We start from the raw sequence: 27,481 nt of genomic DNA, 5'->3' as shown, positions 1-27,481 counted from the left end.
TTTAACAAACTTAAAAATGCAGGATGTTCATACTGTCCCACGAGGTTTCTGCAGAAGGGAACATATGGATGAAACATGGCTTAATTTTCCTTACAAGATGGTACTAGTTAATCTATTAAAGTGTTCCTTGTTAGTAAGGCTCAGCAATTTTTTTTTCATCACAGTTGCTTCCTCCTGGTTCAGTAAAGTGAAAATAAAGATGCTTCCTGCTTTGTAAACAGAGGGTTTGTTTGGCTTTTTGTAGACCAAAACCTGAAGTGATCCTCCATTTTTGAGCAGCAAAATGAAAGATTTAAAACATTCCAATGCCAGACTGTTTCTTCACCCGTCACTTGTTTCCAGATCTTGCCTCTCATTTCACACACTGATTCAATGTTTTCTATTTCAAGGTGTGGGATAAAGTGTAGAAATAATAGCATTGATTTTGAAAAGAATCCAAACTATATGGATCTCTGGTAGCCTTTTCCTCCAACACTGTCAGAAGTTCTGGTGAAATCAACATAACTGACTGAACAAACTCAGCCACATGTGATAGCGCCCATTCTGAAGTATGGCAATCAGACACCAAAAGACTTGGCTCTCCTTTTCATGCTTATGCTTCTCGTGAAAGGTCTTCAGAGATATCCTCTCCACTGCCTTCATCTCCCGTTTCCAAAAGGATTCTGTCCTCTTCAGAAATAATTGCTGTTGTTGCTGTCTGACATGACAACACATGCACTTTCGACTGGAACAACCCTGTAGATCAACTGACTGTGCCATAAAATTGCAGGTGCTCAAAGGGAAAAAACGGGTGAGATGTGGTAATTTAACCCAATTATATTCAGAGTCAGTGATTGACTTTCAATGCTCAGCTCTGAGTTAATGTTGCTACTTCACTACAGATGTATTTCAAGTGACCCACAAACCAGGAAGTGAAGTAGACAGTTTTACCACCTTACAAAATTTCTGCAAATTAAGTCCAGGTTAGGCAATTTTTAATGCTATTGTATATTACATGCAGAACAGCATGGATCATCTTTGTCTGGCTGTGCTGCATAGTTCATTTGTCTAACAATTTCCGCAAAGAGCTCATCCACCATTGTTTTACTTTTAGCAGAGGTCTCCATAAAGGGGCAGCCCCATTCTTCAGCTAAGGCTCTGCCTTCACTCAATGATACTTCTCTCTCACTTTCCAGGTCCACTTTATTACCAACCAGAATTACTGGCACCTTCTCATACCTACAGTTTAAAAACAAAAACAACAACAACAATTATATTTTTAAAAATGGTAACATTCTTAAGGTTAAAAAAAAAAAAAAAAAAAAGAAAATGTATTTGCAAAGTGTACAGACCCAATAGGAAATATACATTTGGATGATTCTTAAAATTTTACATTTGAAAAAATGCGTATTTCACATTCTAGCAATTTGTTGCACATCTTGTTCCCCTCAGAGCTTTCAGAGTTCTAAAAAAATCTTCCCCCCCTGAATTTTCCTTCCCCCCTTGGAAATATGCCAGGAATACTTTCACACTACAAAAATGAGGACTATAATACTATTTTCTTTGTTTGCAATCTCCATGTGTAGGAACAGGATGGACATCAAACCCTCCCTTCAACATTACATCCTCCTTCTCTCTGAACAGGTATTTGGTATCTCCATCTTGGGATAATGATGCCACACTCTCCCTTTCAAGAGAGTCCTTCTGGTCAACATACACAGAACTCTCTGGATAGCAATAAATGAGACAAAACCAAAGGGCCAGTAAATAAATTCCAAATTTCAGGAAATGTAGTCCACTTCAAGTACAAATAAACACATATTAAATAATACAGAATATATCTCTCTCCCTTGCAGATTCACATCATTATGCCAAAAATGATGCGAAAGGATGTAAAAATTATGTGAAATTATGTAAACAATCACAATTAAGCTCCAGGAAATACTATCACAGTTCTACTTCATAATCAACTTGGACAGCACAACAGATCATACAGCTATGAAGGAGTTTGTTACTTTCCACTTCCTTATGAAGAGATCCTTGCCGAATTTTTTTACAAAACTGAAATGTCTGCCTTTTTCATTTTTTTCCATCTTCACATACATAAACTTTTCTTCAGACACAAAACAAAGTGTTCCATCAGGTTTTAAATTTACATATTTGCCATAGAAAAGAACAGATAGAAGAAAACACTGGGCCTATTTCCAAAATAGTCTTACACAGGTTTTCTCACAAAAGCAACTAGGACTGAGAGAAAAACAATTATGACTTTTTAGCTCTCAAACCAGACCTAAGAGAAGCAAGATGGTACCTTCTTAACTTAAACCTGATTTTCTCCTCCATATTATCTTAGTAGTACTGCTTTGGGTCAAACCAGTGGAATAAGACTGAACTGTGGACAGACAAAAGACACAGCTGACAGCTGAAGCATCTGAAAATGGCACTGTCTTTAAGCCACCTATTACACTTCCTTCATCCCTCCCATCAGTTCCTCCCCCCTGCCTGCCAGGCAAGGCAGCAGAGCAGTGCTGGTGTATCTGCCTCATCTGGTTGAGGGGAACAGCCTATTTCCCTGTCTGTCACCACTCTTCGCTACAACAGGTAATGTGTGTTCCTGCTGCCTCTGCTGCAGGGATGGCAGGCTCCCCCAGAGTCTGAAAGGATAAAAGACCAGTAACATCTCAAACCACATCAGCAACTCTTACATCATCAGACTAGTGTAAAAAATTTGTCCAACTATGTCATAAGATGTATCTGAAACTCTAAACTTTGTTATGCTTCTTTGCTTACTAAGGGAATGTAATTTAATCCATAGTCCAGGGCTGTCATTAATAATTGCAGAGAATTCCCCTCACTTTTACCATTTATCCTGCCTTCATTTACCATCTGAAGAGACATAATCCATTTCTTACTCCGTGGATACGCAGTGTTTAGCACAATATCTATGGAACACTTGCAAGAGCTAAGCTGCCATAAATTAAGTACCAAAATACACACAAGCATCTTGAAATCTGTCCTCCTGTGTTTAAACACAAGATAGCATAGTCTTTAATTACATAAGACGGATTTGACATTTGGCATTTGACAGATAAAAAGAAATATTGAATTGCTGTCTTATCTTTATTGTTCAGATGTGTGTGTCCTATTGTATTTGCTATACAGCATTAAAAACATCCTTCAGTGGAAATGAAATCAGGTACCCCTTCACTGCATTTCTTGATTTCTGAGGGCACTGAACTTCCTCTCACTCTCCACTGGCTTGCACTCTGGTAGAACTGAGAAATTCAAAGCAGGTGCTTGAGAAGTGCCCAGTGAAGAAATAGATCAGCCAGAATTAAAACACAGAATTAAAATCTCTCTGAGTTTTGTGAGATCACTCAAATTTGTTGAGGAACATATAAGGATACACATACACACTTGTTGCAGACTTCTAGTCAGTTCCACTGAAAAATTCAAGTGCGTAAAAGGTTTAGGAACCCTAGAAAAGCTGGGCAAATAGATATCTGAGAGTCTGCTATGAGTACTCAGCACCTGAGAAATGGAGCAATGGAAACCCTGATGTTTCATGCTGAAGAACAGAAAGAACTGATGAGCTGCCAAAAAATATGTGAAAAGCCTAATTTAATTTATTTGCACAGGACCATCTAGGAACTACTAGGTGGAACAGATAGAAGCAATTTTCTGTATTGCTTTTCCTGTTGCATTTACCCAATTCACTACCTACCATCACCACCTAAAATGAGATACTACAGTCAATAGCCTTATTCACCTTATAAATCACATTCACCCAATAACCAATAACTTTACAATACTGAAATGTGTAAGAAAGTGTCTCTGCAAAGCTCTCATTATATCTTCTTACCAAAAATAAAGTTGTTCTTGCAGAATACATCCCTGTACTACCTAGATTTTGAGTAGTTAACTTTACAAACTCTACAAGCTCTGAAGTTCAAGCTAGCTCTGCACCCTTTACCTCTCAACACTACCACAGTTTCCTGCCTCATTTAGTATCCCGGGCAATTTTTTTCCAGATAAGTACAGGGGAAATTCCTGGCTCAGTACTCTCCTTAGTACAGCTGCTGATCTCACTGGAGGCAACTTCTGCCTCCATCTGGAGACTCCACTTGATACTCAGAGCTTTGACCAGCCAGATGTTGGACACCCACCACTCAGATGGTGAGCAGCAGCACAGGCCCACCAGGGGAAGGGCATTTTCTCAGATGTGGGGGAATTGTATGATTCTAATGAAATCTGAAAACAAATTAATGAAAAAAAAGAGAGCCACCTTGAAGTGGTCAAGCAGCAACACAGAACCCTTCCATACATCCACAAAAATCAAACTTAGAAATTCACAAATCATTCCTCTAGTAGAATCTAACTTACTCACAAATACTTTTAGCAGAGCAAAAGAGGCTAAAACCCCATCACCTATATCAAAGTCCTGAACCCAGGCTGCTGCTCCCATCACAGGTCTGTGAGACAGCAGCTCAGCCCACAGTGGGAGCTGCCCTTTGCTGTTCTGCCCTTTGCTGCAGCCCACCTGCCCCTGTCTGTCCCCTTAGCAATGGAAAAGTGGCACAGTTCTGTTCATTTCTGGAGCAGGAGAATACAATTTTCTCAGTATAGCTGAAAAACTTTGAGCAGCATTGATCATTCCTAATGAGAAGCACGAGGGCCACCTGAAAATAAGAATCACTACCACTTTTGTCAGTATCAAAGCAGCACAGTATGTATTCTAAGGCAAATATAGCACAGCCTGTAAGAAACACTCTGAAATGTAGCAGGGAAGGCTTGACTTTTTAAGACCTCTTCAGGAACAAATTTTTGCAAGACCAATTACACGTGTTTGCAGAACACGATTAAAGAACAAGGCACCTCACCCTGTTTAAATGCTCTCACTATCTTTAGCTCCAGTATGACAGGTACTGAGCAGAGGTGACTCTTGAAGAGATAACAGGGCTGCAGTCATTTAAAGCCCAGTGAAAGACACCAGTGAAGAGTCAAATGCCATCATATCTAGGGTTTCCACTACTGGCAAGGTACAGTTATTGTCCCATAAGAGACCATCTGAGTGTATTTCCCAGTTCTAGATAAATTCTAGATAATGCTAAAACCCACCATGTAACCCATCTTTAATGAACACCTGGGACCAATAGCCCACAGTAAATCTCTCATTTTTTCTGAGAATGGACACCACAGCCACTTGAAATCAATAAATACACAAACTTCAAATGTTTTATGTGGCCCAGTTATGCACCACTCACCACAGGGCTTGATATATCACACAGCAATAAATATTTTTATATTTTATCTTACTTCACACAGCACACACATCATCCACATTTCTGTGAATTTACATTACTATGCACACTTTGAATAACAGTTTAAAACATTTAGAAAGCTTCAAGGTGAATGGTATGAGAATGATCTTCAGAGACTTTTTCCTCATAGCTTTTCCACCTCCAATCATACCCAGAAAACATGGGCAGTACCTGACTTCTTTTACAAGGTACTTCTCAGACTTCTGGTTAGAACTGTTGTCAGCTGAAGATAAAAACAAAGATGATGTGCAGTGAAAATATAATAAAAATGAAGAATGAAACAACAAGAATTAAAAAAGCCCAAAAAACCCCAAATATACACCAAGGCTAGTAAACTGATCTGATTCCCTTAAACAGTGGTACAGATTGCTCAGTACCCCTACACTCTGTGTGTGTGTGAGTTGCACTAGTCAGTAGAGAAAAAAGTACAAACAGGTTCCTCTTTTCTAATTTCCCATTCTGAAAGTGGTGTCTCTTTTCTAGGATTTTTTCCTGTGCTTCATATCAGACCCAAACATTTTCAACCAAATCATTCTGTGTAATAAAAACAAACCAAGATAATATCAAGGAATCTTAAAGACTATTTTTTATAACCAGTTTAAGTCCTGTTGAAGTTCTTGGAAAGATGCATGATTACAGCTTTGTATGATAAAAACTGAGACCACTGAAATACAAAAGGTATCTATAGGGGATAACTATTACCAATAATCAAAAGGAGTCTCCAGTACTAAGTCACCTTTATTACCTTCTACACACAGGGTATTTTTCTCTTTTTTTAAATGCATTTCTGTCACTTTTGATAGTATTTCAAAAAGGAAATTAATTCAAGGGATAATGATATTAGTGTTGAAAATGATGCAAATAATATCAAAAGTCAGTAAAAAACAATTATTCTTAATTTTAGCCTTACAAAAAAATTGTGGTATGAATCCTGCCAAAATACACAGCAAAAGAATTATGGGTAATATGAAATAAAGTACCAGAAATTACAGTTAAATCTATTAGGCTATTTACAAATTCACATTAAATATAATGAACTATCCTTTTGTAACGTAGCTTGCAAACTTTGATTGCCTGCAGTAAAATCTGTCATAACTTAAAAAAGCAGTTTCCTCATCTAGAACAAGAACATATTCCAACTGTAACTATCAAGAACTTTTCTAATCCCTTTCACGTAATTACTTAGATATTTAATGCAGAATCCTCGATAGTTAAAACTCATATCAGCTATGGAGGATAAGAAGAGGCACAGAGTGTTCCCCAGCCTGATTCTGAGCCTCTCAAACACCAGGATGAAAGGAAGAAATACCACAGAATTTTCAAGGAGAAAACCATCTTAACCCTTTGTTGAAGCTACTAATTCTTGAACCAAAGCAGCAGGAAATACACATATATATATACACACAAACACTTCTGAAGCTATTACTACCTTAAGACACTCAGACAAGGAAGATATCTCACTTTTTCCAAACTCTTATTCTTTGTGTTTTGGTATCTTTAAAAACTTCAGCCATTAAGGAGTCATTGTGCAGAATTACGTTTCTGTGGACTCCTGCAGATAGACACTGATGAAGATGTGTCAATACCTGTATAAATGTATAAATGTGTCAGAGAAATAGATAATCAAATCTAAACAAAGGTAGGTTTTTGCAAAGTTTGAGCACTTTTCCCTCTAATGGAAATTATTACAGCTTCTCAGGCAAAACCATACAGAACAGCTGTAAAACTCCCACGATCCTGGTGCAAACAAGTCAGTCCGGTTTACTAATTAATTGCATTTAATATTCAGTTTTGTAAGTTATATTGTGTAATGATTTAATTTCTTGAGCAACAACTCCCAACTAAAAAAATAGTCTTAAAATTATTTTTATAAATGAGTAGATGTTAAAGAGTTTATTGGAAGTCCCACTGCAATTAGGTGGCTGAGTCATGAGTCAGTTTGCTATAAAGAACAGCATATGGCCTAATTGCAGGACTGGGATCTAACATTTTATTCTAGGCTTTGACATGAACTCCTTACATAGCCTTTGGGAAAACAAACTCTCCAGATGGACAGATTGAGGTATATAAAGTCATGATAATTGTACTTACTCATAGGACAGCAAATTAAATAATAATTGCAAAACAACTTGGGAGGATAATATTAGAATAATAAATAATACCACACCATATCACTTTTGAGGAGGCTTCAGAAACTTTGTTCTTATACACGAAACTTTCTGGAAATAATCCCCTCATCTTAAATAAAATACTTTAAAGCTAATTCAGCTCTGTGGGTGTTAGAGCCGGCATCACTTGCCAGTTTGGCTCACCATTGTTGCTGCGCTTGTAAGAAATTAGAGGAAATATTTCCTTTCCAAGCAAACCAAAGCACTTGTGCACATTATTCCTAGGCAGCTTACAGCTGAGACCTTCCAAGGGACAAGAACCATGGATTGTACAACCCAACACACATACTCAAAGGCCATGCAGTAAACCTACATTCCCATGCTGCAACAGAGGTAACAGGATGATGCACATCACCTCTGTATAAAAGACACCAAAGATCTTTACAGGTCATTTCCATTTACTTTGGATAAAAATTCTTATCTACAGAGGATTTTCCATGTCTAAGATTTCATAGGAGAGCTAGAATAACAATGAACTCCTTCCATGTTTTCAGCCTGCTTCTGCAAGTCACTACAGATTGAGCCTACCTTTGGCTCTTCCTCCAGCTTTTTAAGGTAAAATGTCAAGAACATCTGAAAATTCAAAGGTTTATTAATGTGTCTTAAGGGCTCGCTAGTCATTAAAGTCCTAAAAAAAAATTCCCTGATCATTAAGATGTAAGGGAGACATTTTCTCATTAAGCTTGCAGAACTCCATGAATGTTTAAACTACGTCCCATGACACTGTCTGTTCCCCCCGAAGTAAGGCTCTGGCACAGGTGAAGGAAAACAGCTTTCTGAGTGCTGAAGGAGCCAATGACACAAGTAGCTTCAGATGCTCAAAAGCCTTCACAAACAAGAGGTTATTTTTCACCTTAAAACAGACACGTCTCCCTAGTATTCATCATTAAAATTCATAGCTAACACTGAAGTCTATTATCAAGACTGAAAAGACTCCAAGGGATATATAAAATCTACCTTCTTAGCAGCAGGTTTGCTGGGAGCATATCCAAACAAGATTTTAATCCTTGAGTTCCCTCTCTATGCCAATCAAAATCCTCATCTTACACAACTAAGCATCAACATCATTTTGCTGAAATCCTGAAATGCTTGGCACATTCAGCAACTCAGAAACACTAGAATTTTCAAATGGGTATTTTCTGTTCCTTGGTTTAGCTTAAGAAGCAATTACCACAAGTAAATATTAGGCAAATGTTTTACCTGACTTTTTCAATTGTTTCATTTCTAAAAGCAACAAGAAAATCAGAATGTCCTACAAATCTGAGATTCTCACAGCTGCACCAATTTCATCTAGTCTCTCTACTCAGTTCATACTGAATGAAATCTACTTGTCAAGAAAACTACTAACAGATTATGAGGAATGTTATAGTTGCTTAAATACAAAAAAAGCTACTGCTCAAAAAATTTCCAGACATTAAAACTGAGCACCTAAGATTTTTTGAAATTACTGCTAATAGATGTAGGAGTAGCTCAACATCCTGAAAATTAGGCCTCACATTTCAATATTTAAGCTTTGCATCCGTGATTAAAAATTATTCTTAATGACCACATTAGTTTTCCTACCTTGAATATTTTTAAGCCATATCCATGCTAATACACTGATGTTTATTCCAATACAATGAGTATAACTGGATATGTCAAGGCTTTCAGTACCTACCAAATGTGCAACATGTAGAAGATTCTAAAAATAAAGTAACTGCCACCTATCTTTTATTTATATTCTGAAGTCTCAAAAAAAACCCCTTTCTTTTAAATGACCACTTTTTTTCAGACATCACCACTTATAATTAAATTTTATCCCCCAATGTCTTAGAGAGAAAACATTAAGCATCAAGCAAGAGGAATGCTGACATGAGATGCAAGATGTGGGTTCAGTTTCACACCCTGTTACAGATCTCCTCTGCAATTTCTAGCAAGTCCCTTGAACTCTGTACCTCTGCTCTTCATCTGAGGAAAAGTTGTCAGCTTTAACCTTTATTGCCTATGGCACATAAACACTTCTGAGGTCTTCCATCCTTAGTGATGGAGGCAATCTGAACATCTTGAAGGATGCAGTAGCAGTTTTGCTTGCTCTTCAAGTGAAAAAGCACCATGCATCCCAGCTATTCTCAGCAGTAAGCTACGTAACACTGCAAAATTTTGGGATTTCTTTACAAGTATTTAGAACATTAGGGCAGATTCTTGTCAGCAGAAAGAATAAAGCTGGTGGATTAGGTGTGCCTTGAAGCAAGAACGCCAGCTTTGGGGACAAAGTCAAGGTCGTTACCTCACTTCAACACCACCAGCCTGAGTAGAAACTGCAAAGGCTCACAATACCTTGAAACATATGCTGACATTGAGGGATTTCACTTCTTCCTTGCTCCTCCACACAAAACTCTACAAGGTCATAAAACCTGCCTATTCTGGTGATGCGGGACTGAATAGGTCCCTTTACAAAGGCAATGAAAAATGCAGATACCTATCAAAAGCATTGCTAACCTCTTGCACATCATACAAATCTATGGATTTCAATTGTTTTATAGTTTAAAGTTATTACACTGCTGCATTCAAACAACAGTGACCCTAAAATGCATTACTATTTATTTATCAATACATGCTTTGTCACAAGACATTTCTTTCAGAAGTGTATCTTGATGTGCAAATGCTTAGATAAAATACGCTGTAAACTTCCTGTACGAGCAAGCACTGACAAAGGTGAGGGAGGAGAAAGAAAGTGACTGAAGAGATTTGTACCAATTCCAATATATCAAAGTTTATGCCTGTAGCTTGGGAAAAAAAGAAAAAAAAAAAGAAAAAAAGAAAAAATATCCTTGCAATAAAATACTGTTAATAATCTTTTTGGAAAAGCTGAAACTGCATCCAGACTTTGTACAAAGCACAGAGTCTGTAAAGTAATTTATGACTACAATGGTAGGTCTAGTTTCTCACACAGTCTATCAATGCTGCTATCTAAAGCTCTAGTTTTTCCTTCTGCCTGCAACTTTTCCCCTCACCATTCCCCAGTCCATAATTGGGATTAAGCATGTGCCAGTTTCTTCCATAACTACAGCAGTGACAGTGTGTCTTTCCCACCAACAATTCTGACAGAACTTAATCATTATTTAGATTTCTAATTTGTTCCAGATGTTGATCTGGGCAGGAAGGGACCTTGGGAAGACTCTAGTCCAACCCCCTGCTCAGAGCAAGGTCAGCCAGGAAATCTCAACCAACTTCCAGAGGGCCATGCACAGTTCAGTCTTGAAAACTTCCAAGGACAGGCCTTCCATGATCTCTTTGGGAATTTGTCCTAATGTTTAATTTAGCTTAACTGCGCTGCAGAACCCAAAACTCACTGGCAGGTAATGGAGGAAGATGAGACAAGCAGACAACTGAGTTGCATAATGCTTGTTTACATAGAATATGGGCTGAGAAACAAATGACAAAGTCACATAAATATTTATGGCCTTTCATTTATGTAGAGGAAGTGATAATCATAGTTACAAGGCTCAAGATAGACATATATCTTAGAATTTTGAAAGCAAAAGGAACTAACCAGCTTTTGCAGAATTAACTAAAGCTCAAGCATAAGTTAATGACAACTTCAAACTCCTTATCCTTGTTCATTTAAACTATAAAAGTGAAACTTTTCAGAGGATACATAAAGTAAAAATAGCAAAAAATAGTGAAATGCATATGCAATTTAAAAGGACCAGAGGACTATAGTACTCTAAAGTATTAGTTCACTCTTCAAAACCAACACACTCTTGTAATACTTTAACCAATTTATAATCAGTGATAAAAATTCCACTGCAAAACTTGTTTAAACTATTCTAATACAATTTTCTCTAGGTCATCAAAATCACACTTTTACAGTCTTCAATAATAGGCCTAACAATTAATTCAAAACCTTCTTAGTAGCATCACCTGCTTCCAAAGGATTAGAGTTCAGGAACGACTATGTTGTCCTGTCCAGTCACAAACATAGCGAAAGAAAGTTTCTCTTCCATCTTGCAGTAAGAACCTTTTATTCCAAAAAGTCTGTGCTCCTGACTTTTGGCACTATCCAGATCTGGATCCTGAAATGCAGTCTTAGGTCACGAAATCCACCTCTGATAATTTCACTGCCATGATCTAGTCTGCAGAATTGAGCATTACATACTGATAAAAACTGCAGTTCCACAGAGACTTTCATTTATTTGTTTTTTAAAGAATTTGACTGTTCACAATGAACCTAGCTGCAGGCCACTAAAACTTAAGAAAAACAAAAACAACACAGCTAATTGGCAGATAATCTGGCCTGAACTTCTGCTTTCTCATCAGTCCCCAGGTAGAACCTAAGGCAGGTAGATACCAGAGCTTTTATGATACTGCATAGCCTGAAAAGAATTTGTGTGTCTAGTTCAAAGCAGAGACTTTCGTTGCCCTAGAAACTAAAGAAGAATACAGCTTAATGCCCTTCAAGCTAATAAAAACATCCTACAATGTACATAGAAAAAACTTTGCAAAAAATGCTCTGTTGAGACAGATCTTCCTCACAATGGTACAATTAGGGTACAACTCTGGATATTTTTCAGAAGATGGACTATTTTACAGAAACTGTAAGCAAGTGACCGTACTGATACATTGAATCAATTTAGGACAAAACAGTAAAAATGCAACCATTTTCTCTTTTACTGCAGAAATAGTATTCTGATTTCATGGCCTTTTGACCATAGTCAAACCCTTCTCTACCAACAAAGAAAAAAATCCAAGCCCCTGACTAGTATCATGAGCAAATGCTCCGAAAGCCTCTTCACTCCTGCCAAGTTTCTACCAGAACATTTTATTTGCAACTTGGTAAGCAAAACCATTGTGCCATGACTTCAGAAAGCTGGCAGCCCTTATCTTACAGAACAATTTATCTAATTACCATATGCCTGCTGTAAATAATTGGAATGTTAGAATACACACAACACCAAGAAGGTTTTACTCTCCATAGGTTTAAGAAGACACCTCCATCTTCAACACCTCAACTTGCTAACTCCAGAAATTTTATTCAAAAAGTGTATATCATCTTGTTAACTGAAACTGCTTCCATATCTAAAGATGAACAGACCAAAATTAGAGCTTCAGAATTGTCAGGGGTTTTTGATTGTTACTTGTTAGTTCTTATTAAAATAAATTTTGATTGATCTTCAAATACAAAATATTGCCTCCCAACATACTACCTCTAAGTTGAATAAAGATAAATATAGAGAACAATTTCCCGATAACCTCCCTTCTAGCTTAAGCATAAACTTCAGAAATAATTTTCTTAGATTTTTTCATTCTTTCTACATACGATAAGACAGGTACTAGTTAAAGAAAAACAACAGACTACTTCATTCTGAATCAGTGTTGTGAATATAATCCATTCAAACATCCAGAAATTTCTTAGTAAGAACTTGTTTATAAGATGACATTAAATACAGGGAATCTAGTACAACAGTGAAATCTAAACATTTTACTTTTTTCACATACATAGATGTGTGTATGTATATCTCAGATCTAATATTTGATTAACTACCCAAATAAAGCCAGCTAGAATGAGGAACTCAGATATACTCATCGTCTCAGACATCGAGCTATTCATATTTTAACTACTGCATAAATGTTAATTTCCTTGGGTTTAGTCTAGGTTATAAAAAGCTCCATTTTCCCAGAAGAGTTTTACTAACCTGTCTGACAGCCATTTTATTGTCCATGAAGACACTCTGTGGCAGACAGTCAACCCTGCAGACTGTTTTATCTTGTACCTGTTTACCCTACCAGCAAGGCTGGCCCCTGGGACTTCACCACCACGCTGCTGCATCTCAGGGGATGGGGGCACCTTGGCCATGCCAAAGCTGTGTCAGCAGTGCCCGGGTCAGAGCCCAAGGTTCTGGCTGTGAGCATCCCTTGGGCACTGGAGCGGCTCCGCACTGGCGTTCTGCCAGTGGCCGTGTGCCGGCCATTCCCAGCAAGATGGGGAGGATGGAAAAAAAGCAACCCATGCACAAGTGTGTGAGAGGGGAACAGAATTAAATCGGTGCCTACATCTCTTACTGACATAATTTTCTTTTCAGAGGGGGAAAATACAAACAAGCCAGGCCAACCTAAGAAACTCCTTTAAAATGCGGCAAATTCCCGCATGGATATTAATTTTAATTTTGCTCAAATTAGTTATGAGACAAACAATGTAGCTTTACACTGCTTTAAACAAACTTGTTCAGAAGTAATTTGGTGCAAGATTTTTCACATGTTAGACAAAGCCTATTTTAAATTATTTTAAACAGAAGATAACTGCAGAACCTGATAGAATGCATATATTATTTTTTCCTTTTATCTTGAGTCCTGACCCCAAATGGCTAGAAGACTGAAAACCTCTTGTTTACATATATGCATATATTTGTGTGTGTTTTACATACACTTTTAACTGTCTCTCTTTCTGAGCAAACTTAATTTTTATATACCCTCATGTACTTTATTTTACTCTAAGAAAAAAAACATTACCCCAATGTTTACCTGTCTATTTGTCATATTTTAGGTGCAGAAAGGATGGCAGTTTGTATACTTAACCCTCGAAAGTAACAAAAGAAAATATTTGAAAAATATTGAAATATTTGAAAAATAAGGCTTTAAGAAAGAGATTATGTTTAAAGGTACTGTACACACACCCCAGTGTCCATTACACCTTCTTCATTGAATCACTAATTAGTAACTAGAATTTCCTGAAAATAGTTCACTAATTATTTTTTCCACATTAAGTTGTCCTATTCAGAAAGGCCATTCCAATTAATCTGAAGGTGTGTGCAGAGGTGTGAAGCCCAGACTGTTCCCAGTCCTTTTAATCTAACCACATTTCTTGCTGACAGACAGAAAGTCTTTCAAAGCAAGCATTTTGATCATCTCTTGGAGAAGAATGTAAACTTCAATTACCAGTCTAATTATCCCAGCTAGGAAGGCAATACAGTTGCTTAATTTTAGAGTAATGATGGACTTTCAAGGTGTGCCTTCTCAGCTTTCATCCAAGGCTGAGCTTACCATTGTCCCTCTCTGGCAGATGAAGCCACCAGAATGGCAGTCACTACTTCTGACTAAAAACCATCTAGAGGAGAATTCAACATTCACCAGGTTATGCAACCTCACACCTCTGGGTTATTAGTTTTCTTTCTTGAATATACTAATTTAAAAAATAATACTTTTCTCTCTTTTTTAGTGTGTGTATTTTTTACCAAATATAGTTTGTGAGAAAAAAACTAGAAAAGGCAATATCCTGCAACAAATTGCAGCAATTATATTGAATGACCAAGTTCTTGAGAAGCCACGGAAAGAAAATATTTTTTCACAAATCATACTTCTTTCCTCTGTAAAGCCTGCAATGCAGCAATTCTTTCCAGATGTGAAAACTTTGTAAACATAGGGTTTTTTCTTTTTCTCCAATGTGTCCCTATCAAGCCTAGGGGACACATTAGTAAGCCCTGCAATTCATATTACCTTTGTTCCCTCTTTCTTATGTTCCAGAGCAATTGGGTTTTTTTAAGTTCAAGTACCCTGATGATAGCTTTCTGTGTATTTTGTTTTCCTTTTCCTAACAGAGTTACATTGTAAACTTTGGTAGGTACAACCTGAATTGCATGGATTTATTCAAAGAGTTGCTGAAGTACCTAAGACAAAGCAGTCTGGAGAAAAGAACCTTTCCACCATCAACCCACCATGATGTTTACCTTCAGCTTCTTGTGATACAATTTTTAGAGATAAGGGGCTTTTGAAGATGCCTGCTACAATTTAGTCTTGTGATGTAGGGCTCACAGCATCTGCAAGTGCCCGTCACTTCCTTCCCTTGAGAAAGGGCCCTGCTTCTTGTTAAACATTCACATGTCCTGCCTACAGACCACCACTGCAGCCCAGTAGCTGAGCTCTTGGCAATTACAGGTGTAGCCAACAGCGTAAATCAAAAAGATGAAAGGAACAGCAGCTCCAGTCCGTAAGGAGGCTGTCCAAGGACTGCATTTGCTCATCACGGTTCCTGAAGACCACCTTCACACAGATGAGGAGCAAGTCTTCCAATTACATGCTCAGGGCAGAATCTGGGGTAAAAGACCTAGTGGCAGCAGGATCATTCCCACAATGTAAAAACTGGAACTCAGAGGGGTAATAGGAACAGCATCCCGTGCCAACAGCTGTTAACAGACTTGCCTGATGGGTAGCAATTATCTGACTTTGGTTGCTACAAAATCTGGTTACAAGAGAGCGTTAGAAACAAAATAGTTACAAGAAGTTTGACTAAAAACTGCTAGATAGTAAAAGAGACTGAGGACAGCACAATAAGACAGTGATACTTTGTTAAGATGTAACAAAATCCCAGATGGAACAGCTACATGGTGTATGGTGCCAGACTAGAGGTGAGACTATTAGATATCCATTCAGGCAGTCCAGGCAAAATTATCAGCTGATCCATTATGTCATCTTTAAAGGCAGCAGAGGACTCTTCAGTCCCATTACCATCAAACATAGCTGCACATGCACCACACCAGCAGGCAGCCTGGCTTCTCCCAGTTTTAATGAATTTTGGGAATATTTGGATTGAGTGAAATTCTAGAATGTGCCATTGTGCCTAAATTTTCCAGAACATCAAGGACCACAGTGCACAAGGCTATTGATTTTTCACATGGCCAACCTATACCTACTACTGGAGAAACAGATGGCATGAAGAGAGACTGCTGAGCATGTGCAGCTTCTAATGTGAAGTGAGGCTGCAGACAAACTAAGAGACAGACAGAAGAGATACCTAAGGAAGGCAAACTATTTAAGCTTCTTCCTGTTTGATATTTAACATTAAAACTCTACGGACTCTTGACAGGCTATCATGATATCATCTTCAGCTTCTTTCCAGGAAAGAGTCTACCATCCCTCAGACAACTATTTGTGTAAGGATAGAGATCTAAGCAGATTCTACTCCAAATAAAATTTTATAATCAGCAATATAATATAAGCTGTGCATAGAACTCCTGGAGAAGGAAGGCATCAGAAGTACAAGACTTGTTAGGCCTATGCTGTGGAAGATTTGATCATCAAGTCTGTGGCCTACTCCATATTCTATAAAAAAAAAAAAATCATACAAAGGCATTCAGAAACTCTCTGCTCAAAACATCCAGAATGAAACTGATGTGAAAAAGGAGGTACATAAATTAACTCATTCTGATGGCAAATATTTCTGGGTCTGAAAGCAAAACTGAGGTAGATAAATACATTGGGACTCCAGAAGCAATTAGAGGCCCATGACCACAGAATTTCTCCCTTCCCACTATATTTCTTGAAAAGCTGCACCCACCCAAAGCTTTTGTCAAAAAAGGTTATCTGTCTGAAGGCCTAGAGCTGTGCAAGCCCAGCTGAACCACATACTGAACCAAAAGAGGGTCACTCACCTAAGGTCTCTGCAGACTTACGCAAGCAGCCAAGTCCCTCAAAAGCCCTAATGCACCAAACACTGCTTATGGAGTCTACTGACAAAACAACAGTAAGATATTCAACAAATCCACAATAGATATCACTTCCACAGAAAGCCCTGGGAATAAAAGCAAGTGGTGTCAATGCTGTTTCTCAGATTTAACATAGTACAGATGTATACACAGTACAACCCTGATCAATGAGGTGCCAGACTACATACCTCCTTTTGTCATAGGAGTTTCACATCTGCTTTTCCCAGAAGACTGTTCTCAACACTAAACTGCAAGAGAAGCTTAGAAAATACTCTTTCATCTTTCTGTTGAAGACGTACTACTATGAAGGTAAATACAAACACATGAAGGCAAATTCACAAATACTAAGGGAACAACAAAAAGATTGTATGTACAGGGTAAAGAAAGGTACCAGGACTGGTACACAGTGATTTCTCAGGACTGCTTATTCTCTTTAGATTAGGAAGCCACTGCAAAAATGCAAAATTGATATCCCATATAGTCAATGATCACCAGAAGACTCCCCTAGTCCAGGTGACCATAATATTTCAGGAAAGGTCAGCTGTTGCTTCACGATGTCATATTGACTTCCATTTCTCTCCCATCCTTTTTAAGTGTTTGACCTGTGGCCAAGCCTGTTTCTCAAGAGAAAAGATTCTGCATACATGGCTTGGTAGTTTGAGTGTTTTGCTGCAATGGTATTATACACCTTAGAGCAAAGCAGATTTCTAAGGAAATGACCCAAAATAGCTTAAGTGGTTTTTTTCCCTGTAAGGCCTGGGTCTCATTTATTTCTAAATGAAATGCATAAGAAGAGAAGGTTGGCACTGGAAAAAATATATTAAAAAAGGCATCTGTTCCAGAGCACTGCATGTTCAGAAGATCGATGCCAGGAGTGCCTGCTTGCATCCTGCACATTTGGTACAATAATGAAACCAGCCTCTCCTACCTCCAAAGCCTCCATGCATCCTGAGGAGCTCATATGTTAAAGAATCCAAGCAGATCACACAGATTTAAGTGTTACCACACTGACAACCCTACTATCCTCCCTCCAAACCTAACACAACACCGAAATGGAAAAAAGAAATGAGAGAATTCACTCCACATTATCACTTGGACTTTGACAGAGGACTGCAGCAGCCTTAACCCAGCAGAAGGTGACTCATTCTTCTCTCTTCCAGGCATTGTAGGGAGTGGCCTGCACGACAGCTACCAAGAATCTAACTGCATCTGAGACTAGCAGATGTCTTCTTTAAGCATCGAGATGGAGAGCCTGGATTTAACTGGAAACTGAAAAACACTCAAACCAGTTTATATTTTTTGCTTTGTGGGGTTAGAGGGGTATGAAAGGCATCTGATAAAATCCCCCAAAAGGAATAGTTCAACATGTTCATCTTCTTCCCTCCAAATTATTAAAAAAACCCAACCTGAATTTCTGAAGATAAAAAAATCCCCCAGAACTAAACCACAAAAACACCACTGTGTGAAAGGTCTTCAGCAGAATTATTTCAGCAGAAGATGGGCAAATTCTGAATGTGGAGAGAGAAGACTACTACTAGGAAAACCTATTAATACATCAAGTTCTTTTGGCAGTAGAAATCAATCCACAGACTGAAAACACACCTTCCTAAAATAATGTATTTACAAGTAGCAGCATACAAATTAGGACTGATGTTACAGTTAAAAAAATACACTTGTTCAGCATTCTGCATTATTAAATACAGAGGTGGGTGTGAAAAAAAAAACCACTAGCTTTTTCCCTACTCATTTGCAAACTCTGAAGAAAATTGTATGAACCCCACACATTTTGTATTCATTATTTAGTTCTAACAAAACCAAGGAGTTTCTAAAATTTATAAATTAAAATCATAGTAAGGACATTCCAAAAGAAAATGAATTCTTGAGGGGAGAATTTATGCATTTCTATATTGGTCTTATAAAGTTCACAGCTTTTTGAAAATGCAGAAGCATTCCAATTATTTTATAAAACATTTCAAGTAAGATTTTGTACAGCAGTTTAAAAGATGTTAAAGCAATGCTGGAAACTGCAACCAGATCTAATCAGATAAAGTAGGTTGATCAGTCCTGGATTATACTCTTTACTATAAAATATATTAGGAGTAAGAGGGCAAAGAATTCAAATGTTCTCCTATGAAAACTTGCTCTTAATTCAGCAGATGTGTGTAGGCTAGTGGTGACCTATTTGGCTATTTCTTGAAAGCATCCTTTCTTGCAATTAATCAGAAATCCAGGATCAAAGCTCTTCTTTACAACATTCAGAGGACTTAAGTTCAGCGCCTTATCCAACTCATTTCCAGTTCAAATTAAATTTAGTTGAGATGAAACTCACGTGGGAATCTCAAACACTATTAATCTTTAGTTAAGGTGGATACCTGTTAACCAGAACAATAATGGGAGTCCCCAAACCATTCTACAAAGTAAGAACTGTATTTTATCACAGACCACTATGCTACACTATTACATCCTAATATTCAAAAAAATGCTTTAATGTTGTGCTCATTACCATGACTTTTGCAGATGATAATATTTTTAAAATTGTTAAAGCTCTATCTACAAGACACAAGCGATATTTCCAAATGAACTAATCAACTCTAAAAACACTCCCTTTTTTGTCCTTCACCTGATCTTTCACCCAGTCTAGGGCTAAACCAAGACAAGAATTAAAATATTGTCACCATAGCATTTCTGAATACAGAACCCAAATAACTGAGCAAGTCCCATGACATTAATGTTGAGAAAGGATAACGTGCTCATAACACACCTTTAATTCTCTTGTCTAGACTAGGATTTAAGATAACACAGCTGCCAAAATGCATCCGACCCATTGACAAAGAAAGTGTTCAAATTGCACTCATCATTGTAAATTGTACCTAGACTACAGCGTTTGTATTAGTGCAGCAAAAACTGAATACTAGTCCTGTGTTGGAAACCTCTGGAAAACAAGCATAGAACAGAACAAAACAAACCCAAACCCCCCAAAAAAGAGCAGAAACAAGCTAATGAATAAGAGATCCCATAGAAGCAGATAGCCACAGTTCTTGTTACCTTAAAATCTTTGCACATAAGCCTTTATACAAGCCACTATGTGCCCGGATAATTTAGCACTGCAGTCCCAATTGCTTCCCTATTCTCCCTCAAAACGTTATCATCACATACCACCCACACAACTTACAAGGAGGAAAAAGAAAATTGTTTGAGCAACACTTGTAATGTTCCAGAAATTAAATAACCAATAACCCCAGGTTTTTTCTTAGGCACAAGAAATAAAAATCTGACATTCAATTATTAAGAAGAAAACTAGAAATGAAATTTAATGGAAGGATTTAATGGTTTTTTTATTTTTTTTCTGGGAGATCCACCCACTCAGACATTTCACATGTTCATTTAAAAACTTCCAACAGCCAAAGAATGTCTATTTTTAAAATTTTGGTCTAAAAAGAATGCCTGATAACATAAGAGCTTTAACTAAACATAATGTTACCCAGAATGCTTCATGTTTGACCAAAGAATGAAACTTACTTCTATCCACACACTATCCAACTGAAGAATTATTTTGAAAGAAAACATTAAGCTTATTGCCAACTGTGCTGGTTATAAAAAAACACCAGTATTTAAAGAATTACTGTCCTCTCAGCAAAACAGAAATTCAAAGGCAAAACTAGAAATTCTAATGAGCATTGGTTTTCCAAAATAAATTTTTCCAAATATTCAAAAATCTGTGTCAAAACAGCCTAATGAAGAGCAAGATAAAAAAAACTTAACCCCAAGCATTAACACTATATTACTGAATTGAGTTATGAAAACAATTAAAGTCATGGTTATATTTAGTCTTCAACACATTAAATGACATTTTTACAGCACAGACACAATCAAGCAATATTGCACAACCAAAAACAAATTTTGGAAGTCTTGCCACATACTGTTCTACTGTTCAATAATTGTAGCTATCAAAAATTATCCACACCACTCTACAACAGCATAAGCTACAGCAGCAATTAAGACCCAAACCTAGAAGATGATGCTAAGTAACACAGGCATCATTTAAAAAATAATAAAAAAAAGCTCTATACTCTAAATTAGCACAATCTAAACTAAACACGCATACAAAAGGAGCTTGCCTACCTGGCTTTTTCAATAAAAGTCCAAAGAACACCTAAAAAGCAGGAGGGGATAAAAAATATTTATATTCAGTGTTCATATATGAAAACTATCACGTCACTTTACCTTACAGAGAAAAATAAGTAAAACTTGGGAAGGAATATCTATAAAATTATCTGGACTAGGCCATGGGGGTGGTAGGGAGCAGGGAAACAGCCAAAAAAACCCAACACTTTAGAACACTGGTTATAAGCATTGTGTCCAATTTTCATGTTTGCCACCCTAAGAAATTCAAAGTAATATAAACATTTCAGATTATCAAGAATAGGAGAGTGGGACAGTCAAGAGAACTCTGCAAATATGTAATTAAATTCAAAACTTACTACAGAAAAACATTAAAGGTTATATATTCTGAAGAGGCATGAGCACCTTGAAATATCTCAGTTTAAGACTAAGCCAAACAACTTTAAAATAATCTTCTATAGCTTAAAATTGCACATTGTCAGAGACATTTTTAGAGGATTATCTGTATATGACTTGTAGGAACCTACAATTTTATCTGACAGAATTAGTTCATTAATTTCAAATTAAAACAAAGGTAGATTCACATACCAAAAAAAAAAAAAAAAAATCTAAACTCTATATAACGCTTCTTTTGGTCTCTACAGTTACTTTAAAAACATGAGAGCACAAATCTGAGTTGCATTCTTTCTATTACAGAAAGACAGCTGAAGGTTCTCATATTATATACAGAGTCAATTAGGTATGACTAACTACTGTCTACCACTCCGTTATATCTCTATATATCTACAGTTACCTAAAGTATTTACATTTTGTTCTTATAAATCAATGAGGTTCCCACCTGATAAGCAGCTATCTGTAGGTGTCCCTTAAATAAGAAAAAATAAAAAAGGAAAAGGACAGTAGAGTTCTTCTATTGTACGTAAATATGTATAAATGTTGGTTGAGATTTAGAATCTGCTCTTCCAACAAAGTCCTAAATTTCATCTGATGGGGGGCACAAGAGTGGCTGGCAACTTGGCCAAGGGGAGAGTGGGGGCCATGCTTTTTACCCACCCCGACTTTTTATACCTAAAGATCAGTACTCAAAACAATCCATTACATTAATATTGCAAGAAAAAGAACTCCACCTAAAAGAGTTCAGGATTTCAGTGTGTGCTTATTTCTGCCATCTCTACACAGCTAGCACCTATGAAAATCCCTATACATTTGTCAAGCTTTGCACACAGATCACTTCAGAAGAAACAGGATTTTCCTTATTTTGCTCCTACCAAACATTTCAGTGTTTCTTCCTGAAAAGTTGAAGCCATGTTTGTGGTTGAAGGTGTTATAAAAGTGCTTATGAAGAATTTTTTAATTGCTTCTCAAAAGAAGAAAAAATACTTTCTGAAAATAAGGATGCAACATACATAGAATTTCAGAAAACTGAAAAATTCAACCTTGTTTAAAGAGGTCTTATGTTCTTTGAATAAATATCATACTTCGATTTCATAATACTTGGAAAGCAATACTTTCAACTAGACTTTTGAGCAATTTGTAATTTCAAATATAGTTTTCCAGACTTAATCACCATTAAGTCACTAAATACATCAATTATCATTGACTAAAGACACTGATTTCATAATTAATAAATTTTAATAATTATATCTCTTCTATGTTTTAAAATACTACACAGAATCCCTACACTGGGAGGCAGATTTTCATCCTGATCATAAACAACAGCTACAAAGAACACTGTCAAGTCAAAGACACATTTCTGTGATATTTCAAAGCAATATATGTATATAATTTAGTTTGCATTTTCAGCCAATCAAAATTAATTTTCTGGTCTTTTTCCAGAGGAAAAAGAAAGCATTAGACTAATGAAAAGGAGGTTTTTTTCCCACTACTTGGAATAAAATGGCACTTTTCCGAAATACTTGAAGTATGTTCTGTTAGTCTCTAAAATATGAATACAATAGTCCTGTACTTAAAGCACAGGTCAGACATCTAGAGAAATTACTGCAAGAGAAGAATTCTGGATTAACTATGAGCTAATTTTTAATGCTAGGCTCTTGTTTTCTACTTGAATAGAAATAATAATAGTTTTCTATTTTATGGGGTTCAACTGAAAAAAAAAATATAAAAATGCCTGTAGAACAGATTGAGAAATTACACTGTTGAAGGCTAAGAAAGCACCTAGAATTGATACCCAGTGAGTTTTAAACATACCTTCATAATAGAAAACCATTGGCAGTCCTATTAAAAATTAAAATTCGGTATTTGGGCAATACCAGCAGATTCTCTTCAGAGAGCTTTCTAATCACACAACAGACAAATACAACAGTGCTAGAAGATAGCCAACTCTTTTTTTTCCCACAAAAATAAAAATAAAATTTATACTACCTCATCTTCCTATTCACTAATTACTTCTAAACCTCTAACTTTTAAACATCTATCTGGGGTGTACCACTTCCAGTCTGTTCTTCTGACAGCTTCTGTTCTTCCTTCACTGCAGACCTTCGTTGGCATGGGCCCACGCATCCAATTTAGCCCTGCTCTCAGAAATAGAAGGTTTCTCCAGAAAACAGCTCATTCTGGAAACTATGGCAAGCTCTGTCTGCAGCACAAACAAGTAAATTCTTTGCTGCCAAGCCTGTAAATCCAAAAGGTCCCAGAGCTGCAGCACCTACCAATGCACAGGTAGCATACTTTGTGTATTACCTCACCAGGAGGCAGTAAAGCAGCAGTTGATTCTCTTTATCCTTCTTGAATACAGAAAGTAAGTAAGTAGTCTTCGAAGCTACCTTATGTACACTCCATCTTCCCAGCAGTACGAACCTTCAGCATATGCAAGAATCAAGAAATGAGGCTTAATGGACCTATTTGGCACAAGTAGGATCCAGAAACCAGTACTAGGTGCCCAAAGTGGGATTGCATCAAGGCACTTCAGATGAAGCATCTGGAGGAAGAAGAATGGCAGCTGTGATTCCGCTACCACTGTGATCGTTCATCCAACACCGGCAGCACTCTGTGATGCAGGAAACTCTGGCCCAGAGTACAGCAAACACTTCTGAAACCTCTTCCTCCTCCTCATCCTCTGTCTAGGCAGAGCTGATGGGGGTGCACCTATCCACTTAGAACTGGCAGGGCTCCCTTCTGAAAGTAAAGCACCTAGACTTCCTCTTAGAAAGATCTAAACAATTTGTTATTTTTACTTTGAAAAGATGAACACTGTTTACATTTTAAATATTTCCCAGGAAAGAATTTTAATTACCTGTTTAAAAGCCATGGAAGCATCCTCCACTCTTGATAAAGCTGTGCACTATGACTGAAAGGGATTCAAGGCATATACAAACTACACAAGGAAGCTCAACTTCATAGCTTTGTCATTAGGGGAGTTCTCTGCAAGCTGGCAGAGCTGGATTTCAGACTAAGCCTATTTATGTGCTAATATTAAAGAGCCATTTAAAGAGAACAGAAACTAGAGGGGCAAGAGTGATCTCAATCTCTTCTAACCACTAAGCCTCAGAGTTAAGTGAATGTCTACTTGTTTCCTCTCTTTCATTCATGAACATGTCATTCATTTCTCTAAGGTTGCTCAGCTTCATCAGGTGGTGCAAAGGACTTGCTTAGCTTAGCTGGCCTGGTATGTGGTGGTTAGACCAGGGAAGCAGAACACAAGTGTGCATCTCTTAACCCAAAGAGGGAATTTCAACTGGCTTTTCTACTTCTTGGGAAAATAATTAAAATTACTCCCTAATTATGGTATAACACAGGGATTCTTTCATCCAAAAATAAAACAGAATAGCAAGGACAATATGCAAAATCCACAGACACCTAACAGTTAGAGACTTGGCCAATTGGTTTTCAGGTACAACTAAAATTCAGAGATTTTCAGAACATGGTTTTGCATCAATATAAGCATATAGCTGTCATCCAAAACCCCCAAGAAAATAGTACTACAATTATTTGTTTCTCAACAAATGGATTAAATGCCTTTCGGCAACTGTAAATTATAATTTAGAAGTTCTTGTACAGATGCATATTGTACCTGTAAATATGCATTTTTCAGGTTCAACTGGTAAGAAAGATGCAAACTGAAGTCTACAGCACATTAGGTCTTACACTGCCTTCGAACCTAAGTTCCAAAACATAACACCCCCACCACAACCCACAAATGTAAATCAGGCAAGTTAACAAGTAAAAATCTGGTACCCTTGCTGAAGCTACATCCTTTAAATGCATCATATTCCTTTTGACTACAACTCAATTAAAATTATCTGGGCTTGCTAAAATTTTCAGGATTTCAGCTGCATTTAGATTACTTTGCATAAATGAATTTCAGGATTACAATGTTGCTTGCGTATCTCACAAAATATCTAACCAAAATCCAAAAGCTGAAGTCTTGCAGTAAAAGACTGACTTATACTTGCAGTGTAAGAGCTGGCAGATGAAAAATGAGAGCAGCACTTAGACCCACTCCCAGCAGTGCTGAGTCAATGTAACTGTGGAAGTACAAGTTGCTTTCTATTCTGCTTCACCTATCTAGAGCTCATCAGCTGGGGTCTGAATGCAGATGCTTCAGCACAAGGTACAAAGCAAGCTGCAAAAGCCACAGACATAAGTCCAAAAGCTAAATGAATTTATAGTGATGATTAAATACAAGAAAACCAAAAGCTTTTATTAATGAAGAAAGTCTACCCGAACTACTTAAAGAATAAACATTCTTCTGTAAGTTACGTGTGAAGGATAAAGATGGAAGGATACTGAAAACGCATTCTTCATAATAAATTCAAAATAACTCCATTATATTGTACTTTATAAATCTCCATTGAAAAAAGTCAGGACATACATTAAGAAACACTCACTATGAAAAAGTTGCAAGTCTTGAAAAATAGCAGCGCTTTGCCTCCTCCCTCCCCTTTCCCCTACTCACCCTCCTCCCCAATCAAAATACATCTTCCCCAGGCCTTGGTCTGGAATGGCAGTTTCTGTGAACAGACCATACCCGACCATATGATTAGCCATTATTATTATCATCATCACCTTCTATGCTGCTCTCTACATTAAGACACAAACCCAACAGATGTGGTCCAACTAAGTTATTCACAATGGTTTCCCTTTCAGGCGCCCAAGCCAAAGCTACAACCAGTTCTGCGATATAATTACAGCCTCTCTGCACGGGCAGTAACAGACCTCTGTCTGTGATGATCTGGCCAGCGGCATTTTCTCATCTACGCTCTGCTTCAAGCGGTTGCTATGATTTCAAATGGTGCATCTACCCTTATTTTAGCGCGACTGGCTGCATTTCAACCGCCGACATCGGACTGATTGATGCACATCTAAACAACGCAGCGATTATAAAAACAAACTGGCAGTAGGCACCGGTGTTTCACCACCGTGGGCTCGCTCCTAACAGAGCAGCTGGCAACGAGACCGTGGGAAATTTAAGAGAAACACCAGCACACATGAGGCCTAACACTCACAGCCGTCACTCCCACCGAGAAACAGGCTGGCGTCCTGCACTTTTAAGAGTGGGAAGTTCACGGAAATACCTATGCAGGTATCTGAACAGGCAGATCTCGTCTGCCGCACGAAAGCATCCAGGTGCTTCCCCTGCACATCGGCCACAGCGCGTCCACCAAGAAAGTGCATTCGAGGGCTGCCTGACCCGATACACCACTGGGGGAACCGCTTCTCCACGGTTCCAGCCCCTGCCCGGACTCCCCACCGTATTCCATACGGGAGCACCCCGAACTCCCCCCCCTCACACGCGACTGGGGGGAGGGCGAGCGGCGGAAACCACCGGAGCCCCCGGCCCCTGTCCCCGCTCCACCGCCCCCGGCCGGCGCCCGCCCACGGGGAGCCCGGGGCTGCGGGCGCGGCTCCCGAGGGGGCGGCGGGATGGGGGGAATGCCCTGCCGCCCGGGGGAGGGCGGAGGCGGGCGGGCCAGGGAAGGGAGCCGCGGGGCAGGCACCTGAGCGGGCGTGGGCAGCCCCCGGGCCGGAGATCCGGGCTCCGGGGCGGGGGAGGAGGGCACGGAGAGGGGGCGGGAGGCCCGCAGGCCCCGGCAGGGCGGGCCGGGCCGCAGGTGGGCGTCGGGCGCGGCCGCCGGAGGAGCGGCCGCCGGGCAAGTCACCTCTTGACGCGGATGATCTGGTCGCGCATGGGTCGGATGTCCTGGAAGCTCTGCTGGTTGACCAGGCTGTAGACGAGGATGAAGCCCTGCCCGTTCTTGATGTAGAGGTCCCGCATGGAGGCGAACTGCTCAGTACCCGCCGTGTCCAGGATCTCCAGGACGGAGGGAGAGGCGTCCACCTCGATCTCCTTGCGGTAGAAGTCCTCGATGGTGGGGTCGTACTTCTCGATGAAGGTGCCGGTCACGAACTGCACCGTGAGCGCCGACTTCCCCACCCCGCCCGAGCCCAGCACCACCACCTTGTACTCGCGCAT

The 27,481-nt window shown here is 38.5% G+C and overlaps 1 protein-coding gene across 4 annotated transcripts; it reads right to left on the bottom strand.

Moving 5' to 3' along the window:
• On the bottom strand, window positions 1-27,481 carry RAP2A (RAP2A, member of RAS oncogene family). Of its 4 annotated transcripts, none has more exons than XM_062514855.1 (3): window positions 27,168-27,481; window positions 1,062-1,218; window positions 1-103 (listed from the first exon to the last, which is right to left on the bottom strand). In XM_062514855.1, the coding sequence occupies exons 1-3, from the start codon at window positions 27,479-27,481 to the stop codon at window positions 11-13; spliced, it is 564 nt and encodes a 187-aa protein (XP_062370839.1). In that variant the 3' UTR covers window positions 1-10. The 4 variants fall into 4 exon arrangements, with proteins under 4 accessions (XP_062370839.1, XP_062370841.1, XP_062370843.1 ...); XM_062514857.1 differs by lacking the exon at window positions 1-103 and having other exon boundaries at window positions 889-1,218; window positions 27,168-27,295; window positions 27,347-27,481; XM_062514859.1 differs by lacking the exon at window positions 1-103 and having other exon boundaries at window positions 889-1,218; window positions 27,168-27,295; window positions 27,422-27,481.

Source organism: Cinclus cinclus, chromosome 2 (genome assembly GCF_963662255.1).
Source record: "Cinclus cinclus chromosome 2, bCinCin1.1, whole genome shotgun sequence".
In the NCBI taxonomy this organism is placed as follows: domain Eukaryota; kingdom Metazoa; phylum Chordata; class Aves; order Passeriformes; family Cinclidae; genus Cinclus; species Cinclus cinclus.
Note: the sequence above shows the minus strand (reverse complement) of the source record. Positions and strands in the feature narration are given on the sequence as shown.

Excerpts from the sequence above, each read along its gene's own strand:
- RAP2A (XM_062514855.1), bottom strand. The coding sequence starts at position 27,481 with ATGCGCGAGTACAAGGTGGTGGTGCTGGGCTCGGGCGGGGTGGGGAAG. Across the intron at positions 1,219-27,167 it reads CAGATCATCCGCGTCAAGAG|GTATGAGAAGGTGCCAGTAA; the intron begins GTGACTTGCCCG and ends TTTAAACTGTAG. Across the intron at positions 104-1,061 it reads CAATGGTGGATGAGCTCTTT|TACCATCTTGTAAGGAAAAT; the intron begins GCGGAAATTGTT and ends TAGATTAACTAG.